The sequence below is a fragment of the Sapajus apella genome, unplaced genomic scaffold (assembly GCF_009761245.1).
Source record: "Sapajus apella isolate SASKATOON/1434 unplaced genomic scaffold, GSC_monkey_1.0 scaffold45, whole genome shotgun sequence".
Classification (NCBI taxonomy): domain Eukaryota; kingdom Metazoa; phylum Chordata; class Mammalia; order Primates; family Cebidae; genus Sapajus; species Sapajus apella.
Window position 1 is genome coordinate 10228111 of NW_022436985.1, and position 7623 is coordinate 10235733.

At 41.0% G+C, this 7623-nt stretch overlaps 1 protein-coding gene across 1 annotated transcript; it reads right to left on the reverse strand.

Annotated features, from left to right (window-relative positions):
- On the reverse strand, positions 1–5783 carry DSPP (dentin sialophosphoprotein). Its single transcript, XM_032239882.1, has 4 exons — positions 5704–5783; positions 4461–4547; positions 3342–4325; positions 1–2862 (listed from the first exon to the last, which is right to left on the reverse strand). The coding sequence occupies exons 1-4, from the start codon at positions 5752–5754 to the stop codon at positions 685–687; spliced, it is 3300 nt and encodes a 1099-aa protein (XP_032095773.1). The 5' UTR covers positions 5755–5783; the 3' UTR covers positions 1–684.
- Positions 5784–7623: the final 1840 nt, after the last annotated feature.

Below are 7623 nucleotides of genomic sequence, written 5' to 3' on the forward strand. Positions count from 1 at the left end.
GATCAGATTTTATACACCAATTCATCTCTGAGCTCTTTTCTGACTAGCACTCTTTAAAATTTCTGTGATTTATAACTACTCTATTTGATTGTTAGAAAGATCATTCCCATGGCCCAGATAGGTTGAATAGTAGCTGCAATATTCTTCATGTAACAAATGTATTTCTTCCATAGAACAAGCAACTAAATCTGAAGCCAAGTTGGCTATCACAGAACAGCATCTTTTACTCAGCAGTAAGCAGACCACCTCTCCACAATACATAACTATGGAGACCTAAGGCAATGCCACAGGTTGCTTTTAAGATGTGTTCACCTACTACATTCTCTGAAGCACACAGCACTTAAATTGAAGTTATCATGTAGTGATTACTTGAGGTTTCTGTGTGAAGTATTAAAGAATATTTTAATTGTTCTTTTATGTTTAGATTTACACTTTTAACAAAATATTTTCAGAACATGAATATTAACAGGCATGTACCAAAGGTCATGCATTCAGAGTCTCTCTCTGCAGAAGTTAGGCCTTGGTTCTGATTCCAACTGTTTGACTTGATTCCCGTAGTTGTTTTTGTGGATGTTTACATACATCTCCTGTTTATTTCTCCGATTTCTTTACTTTCTTGGAAATCTTTTTTCCTATCCATTACCAAACTTTTACAAAAGGAATCTTGTGGGTTTTTCTTTTGTTCTAATCATCACTAGTTGAGTGGTTACTGTCACTGCCTTCACTGTCACTACTGTCATTGTCACTTCCATTGTTGTTGCCATTACCAGATTTGCTCTGGCTGTTATTCTCATCACTGCTGTCAGATGTGCTGTCGCTGCTATCACTGCTATCGCTGCTGTCACTGCTATCACTACTGTCACTGCTGTCGCTGCTGTCACTGCTGTCACTGCTATCGCTGCTGTCACTGCTATCGCTACTGTCACTGCTGTCGCTGCTATCACTGCTGTCACTGCTATCGCTACTGTCACTATCGCTACTGTCACTGCTGTCACTACTGTCACTGCTGTCACTACTGTCACTGCTGTCGCTGCTATCGCTACTGTCGCTGCTATCGCTACTGTTGCTGCTATCGCTACTGTCACTGCTGTCGCTGCTATCACTACTGTCACTGCTATCGCTACTGTCGCTGCTATCACTACTGTCGCTGCTGTCACTACTGTCACTGCTATCGCTACTGTCACTGCTGTCGCTACTGTCACTGCTATCGCTACTGTCACTGCTGTCACTACTGTCACTGCTATCGCTACTGTCACTGCTGTCGCTACTGTCACTGCTATCGCTACTGTCACTGCTGTCACTGCTGTCACTACTGTCACTGCTATCACTGCTGTCACTGCTGTCGCTGCTATCACTACTGTCACTGCTATTGCTGCTGTCACTGCTGTTGCTGCTGTCATTGCTGTCACTGCTGTTGCTGCTATTGTTGCTGTCATTATTATCACTGCTGTCACTGCTATCACTACTGTCACTATCACTGTCACTGCTGTCACTGCTGTCACTGCTGTCACTACTGTCGCTGCTGTCGCTGCTGTCACTGCTATCGCTGCTGTCACTGCTGCTGCTGTCACTGCTGTCACTGCTGCTGCTGTCACTGCTGTCGCTGCTGTCGCTACTGTCACTGCTGTCGCTGCTGTCACTGCTGTCACTGCTATCACTGCTGTCGCTGCTATCGCTGCTGTCACTGCTGCTGTCACTGCTGTCGCTGCTGTCGCTACTGTCACTGCTGTCACTGCTGTCACTGCTATCACTGCTGTCACTGCTATCGCTGCTGTCACTGCTGTTGCTGCTGTCGCTGCTATCACTGCTCTCACTGCTATCACTACTGTCACTGCTATTGCTGCTGTCACTACTATCACTGCTGTCACTGCTGTCACTTTCACTGCTGTTGCTGCTGTCACTGCTACTGCTGCTGTCACTGCTGTCTGACTCACTGTCACTATCACTGCTGTCACTGCTATCTGATTTGCTGTTGTCTGACTTGCTGTCACTGTTGTCACTACTGTCACTGTCACTGCTGTCACTACTATCATTACTGTCGCTGCTATCACTGCTGTCACTACTGTCACTGTTATCACTACTATCACTGTCACTGCTATCACTGCTGTCACTACTGTCACTGCTATTACTACTATCACTGTCACTATCACTGCTGTCACTGTCACTGCTGTCACTACTATCACTACTGTCACTGCTACTGCTGCTCTCACTACTATCACTGTCACTGCTGTCACTGCTATCACTACTATCACTGCTATTGCTGCTGTCACTACTATCACTGTCACTGCTGTCACTGTCACTGCTGTCGCTACTGTCACTGCTGTCATTACTATCACTGCTATTTGATTTGCCTTTGCCATTGTCTGATTTGCCATTGTCATTGTTTCCATTGTTCCCATTGCCATTACTGTCACTGTCATTAGCATCTGAAGTGCTATCACTGTCATCATCTTCTTCTCCTTTTGAGTCACTGCCATTGCCATTATCTTTTGATTCATCAGAGTTATAAGAAGCATCTCCTCTGCTATTGCTGTCATTGTCGCTTTCTGAATTAGCACCATCATTGCCATTAGATTCATCACTGCTGTCAGGATCATCTCCTTGCATGGACTCATCATCAAAATCATTACTGTCATAACCATCACTCTTGCTGTCACTACCTGTGTTGCTGTGTTCAACTTTATTTCCTGGTCCTGATTTTTGGCCAGGTGCTTCTGTGTTGTCAGCCTCCCCTTGTGTCTTCACATTTCCTTTGCCCAACATCACTCCGTGTTGTCCTTTATTCTCTTTATCTTCATTGGCCTTCACAGCTTCTTTGGTAATATTTCTGTTGCCACTGCTGGGACCTTTGATTTCTATTCCCTGTGGAAGGATGAAGGAAAGAATGGTGAATTAGTGAATATTTGCTGCAAAATTGTATTGATCTGAGGAAGAATAACTGGGAAAAGTTTCCATAGACATAGGAGTTCCACTTCTAGTACTTCACAGTTATTTGTGAAAATGTGCTTTATTCCATAATTGAAAGCACCCTGGTGTTTAGATTCCTTAAAAAAACCATTCATATTCCTACCCAGTGGGAACTTTTGCAAACAATTACATGGAGAAGCCATAATTTCGCATAAGAATTTTCTAGAATTGTAACCAAGTTCTCAGAAATGTATTATTTTTAAAGTTGTTCTGTATTGAAGACTAGTAAAGATTCTAGTTTTCCTTTAAATAGTCAAGTAATGTGGATGCAAAAATACATGGATGCTTGTCACAGTTTATTTTTGTGCTAACATCAGTAGATGGAGGGGAAGAATTTAAACTGCCATTGAAAGAAATCAGCTTTACAAACTTACCTTATCTTGGGTCTTCCCAACAGCATGTGGCTCTGATTCTTTGGTGATTCCATTTTCTACACCTTTGCTTTCTCTGTGGTTGAGCTGCTGGGTGTCCTCTATTCTTTGGCTGCCATTGTCTTCCGGAATACCAGCAGAATTCTCCTCACTCTTGGAGGTGTTGTCTCCCTCACCATCATTATGGGGGTCTTCTTTGCCTTCAGGGTCATAATCTTCACTACTATCTGAATTTTGACCTATGCTAATATTATTATCATCTTTCCCATGGTCCTGGCCCTCCTGGCCCTTGCTGTTATCACTGCTGTCTTTTCCATTCCCTGCTTCTTCATCTTCATCATCACCAGAGCCCTCATCTTCATCCTCATCTGCTCCATTCCCACTAGGACTCCCATCAGAATTATCCAGGCCATTGTCTTCTCCAGTGCCTGGTGTCACCTCAGCCTCCTGAGTCCCATTTCTCTCGCTGTTGATCTGAGGTGTTATTTCACTTGCATTACCCTCATTTCTACAGGAGTTCTCAATTATTTCATCCTCATTGGCTGTACTGTTATTGCTTCCAGCTACTTGAGGTCCATCTCCCTGGACAACAGCAGCATCCTCATTGTGACCTGCATCACCAACATCCCCATTTTGGGTATTCTTATCAGTATTTCCACTAGTGTTGCTTCTGTTTGTGGCTCCGGCATTGTCAATGATGCTTACTTGTCCCTGGATGCCATTTGCTGTGGTGTTTTCTTCTTTCCCGTGTATTCCATCATGACCATATGTTTCTGCTTTTCCTATGTCCCCATTCCAACCCTCAATATTCCCCTCTTCATTTGCTAATGTGGAATATGTAGAAAAACTCTTCCCTCCTACATCTGCCCACTCAGAGCCATTCTCTTCTCCCTTGTGACCATCTTGGGTATGCTCTTGCCTTCCTCTTTCACTTTCATGCATGGGGACACCAGTTTCTTTAGTGGTTCCATTGGCATTTAACTCATCCTGAAAAAGAGAAACAATTTAATTAATTATAAATATCAATGATCTTGAAGAAAAGCATTTTCCAATCTTGGGGAAGTTAATGGAATGTGGCGACTCAGAAATAGAAAATAAAATGAAATATTTTATGTCCTATACCTGTACTGACACTTTTGATCTTGCTCGGAGAGGTAAATTCCCAGATTTTTCAACAACGTGTCTCTCCAGTGGTTTGCTCTGAGGAACCTGCCAAGTAGAAAATGCTGGCTATTGAAAAGGTTTTTATTTGTGAATATGTGCATGAGCATGCATGCACGCACATGTGTGCGCACACGTGCGCGCGTGCACACACACACACACACACACACACACACACACACACTTTTCCCTCAATGAAGAAGAAAGATCTAACACAAAGGCCAAAGTATAATCTAATCAGATGGAAAAGAGAAGTGGCTTCTTACAGGATTTGTGTAGAGTTTAAACTGGGTACATGGACATTTTTCACTGTGGTATTACCAATTTTATGGATGTGTTAGCTCAGCCCACTTATCTCAACTGCAGAAGAAAAGAGTCTTTTAGAAAGATGAGGGGATAGACTGCTGGTGTTTCTGTACAACAAACCTCTCGCAATAGCACAAGATCCACTCTAAGTGTAATCCTGACCTAAGCTCTTAAGACAACAGTAGGCATGACCAGAGCTTGCACAGATGCAAAATCAAGCATTCTGCTATTATCCTTCTATGCACTGCAAGGGCACATTTGAAATACTTGAGAACATTTTCAACTACATGAATACCAAATTATTGGTATTATGAAAGCATACCAAAATGTTAAACATGGATGCTGGCTAGGAAAATTACAAATGGTTTAGTTTTCCCAACTTTTATTCGTGTTATGCTGTATATTCCAAATTTTCCTCGGTGAGCACATAAATAATAACTCTCTGACTAAACATTAGTTTCCCATATGTTAAAAAAAAAAATCCTACTTTTTCCTATAGAAAGAATATTCTTGGAAACTTCCTAAACAGTGTGGACTTTGTTCATATTAAAAGGAAATTCACAGAGTATGAAGCAAAGATTGACAAAGTCTCCATGACTTCTGGGCACTAAGTGTAAATTAATCTGAATAAATGTTTTAAACAATAATCCTTCAAACAAGATGTGAGTTTCTATAGAGGAAAGAGAACATGAGTTGAAGTGGTTTTGTTGAGACCCCACAGATATTGCATAAGGCCTTTAGTGCAAATCTGAATGTTTAGAATCAGCCTATTAACAAAATATTGAGGAAATATACACACACATGTGCATGCGCGCACACACACACTCTACATTTTGTATTAATGTTAGGTTAAAAGAGTTAATGAAGTGAAGAGGTTTTCTGAGAAAGGCATACTTACTGGAATGGCCCATGCTACTGCCCAAATGCAAAAATACGTAATTATCTTCATTTTCCTTAGGAATAATAATAATCAATGGCTGTATTAAAAAAAAGCACAAAATTACTTATAAAGTAAAAGTGATCATCATAGTGCTATATTATTTTGACATGTAAGCATCTGTCCTTTTCCTAGGCAAGAAGCATGTATCTAACATGAGAAGATGTATGATGTTCCAGAACATACCTGGTGTGGTGATGGGGGCATCACCAGATTCAGCACTAATGTAGCTTCCTAGATTTTTTTCTGCCTGTGCCAATGAAGGAAAACAGCCATATAGGTACAAAAGGCATAGCCATAACTTTGTTCTGCAATTCTTGGATATAAAAACATCTTTCTCTTCTGAATGGCTTTAATCAATTATTAACTAATTTTGCCGAAATTGTGCTTGAAAGATGAAACACTTGTTGTCTTCCAAATCTATAGAATTGCGCTATACTAGACTTTAAGAGAAAGAAATTACTAACATGAGGGAACCTATGATAGCAGAAGAATATGGGGTTTGTATTCAGAGACCTGGGTTCAAATGTTACTCCTGCTACTTGCTGTGGAAGCTTAAGAAATTTAAGTGGCTTTATTATCCCTCCACCTGGGATGGTAACAATACCTGTATCTCAGGATTACCCTGAAGTTTGGTAGAATTATCTCTGAGAAGCCCTCTCTGACTTCCCTCCAAGGATTTTTGGTATCTCTTTCCTTTTTATACCAAGTAGTTTTGCACATCTCCCTAGCAACACATTGCACTGTTTAAAATTGCCTAGTTACTTATGTGTTGCCCTGATTTATTGAAAGCTCCCGAGGCACAGGATAGTGTCTTGGTGATTATTGTATTCCAATGCAAAGCACAGATAAAGACATTTTCTGAATGTTGCTGATAAATATTTATGACTATAAGCAATATCTAGCATTGCTTCAGGCACTTTGCAATTTTCCAATAAATGATAGCACTTATTGTATGGGACTTCGAAACACATGATTCTTCATCCCTGTTAGAATTCAAATTCAGAAATAGTCTAATATATGTCTTTGAAAATTGGAATAGCTATTTTGCAATCTGTGTGAATAAAAATTTTAATTTATATTGCAAGTTGGATTTCTTGATGTAATGATGCCATTATTATAGAAAGGAGAGTTTTACTCCTATTTCATGAACTCCCACTGGATGTATAGATTATAATTCTGCATGTCATAAAATGGCCTTAACTGGATTTAATGATGATAGTGAAAATGTAATAAAATTTCCCTGAATATCAACTATCATGAGAATTATTGGCATTTTCTCACACGTAAAATGACATAGTTCCAGAGGTACTGAGGGAGAAAAAAAGTGCTCACTCTTATAGCTGTTCAACAGAAAGCCAAGAATAGCTAGAGCCCCTTCTCAAATGCCATAGATTCAAGTGAGGCTGAGGTGACACCAGGACAAGTATCACGCAAGGCTCTGGGGCACAGACGTTGAAGGCCAGCTGTTTAGTAAACCACAGTTATCCTGTACTTTGCAGGCCCAAGCCTAATCATTACATAGCGCTGCAGAAGGCCTGTCTGCACGCTGATTTGGAAGAGCATCCTGGAAAGGTACCTGCAGCCAAGGCCAGAGTGATGTGTCTCCCGTTTCTGAGCTGCAATCCGGAAATCTGACCACTACGTCTCTCTTTCAGCTCCCCTCCAGAACACTTCCATGTTGATGCTTGTCACTGTTTGCCAGGGCAGGTGAATGGCTTCGAAGACCACTATAAAAATGGCCCATGTGTTCTCAGCCTGAAGCAGAGACTTCAGAATTTTGTGAACCTCCTTCAGATTATTTCATTTATTGTCATACATGAAATGAGATTTAGCTTCATTTCATTTAGCAATTCGATTTAGCATCACTAGTGATTACTA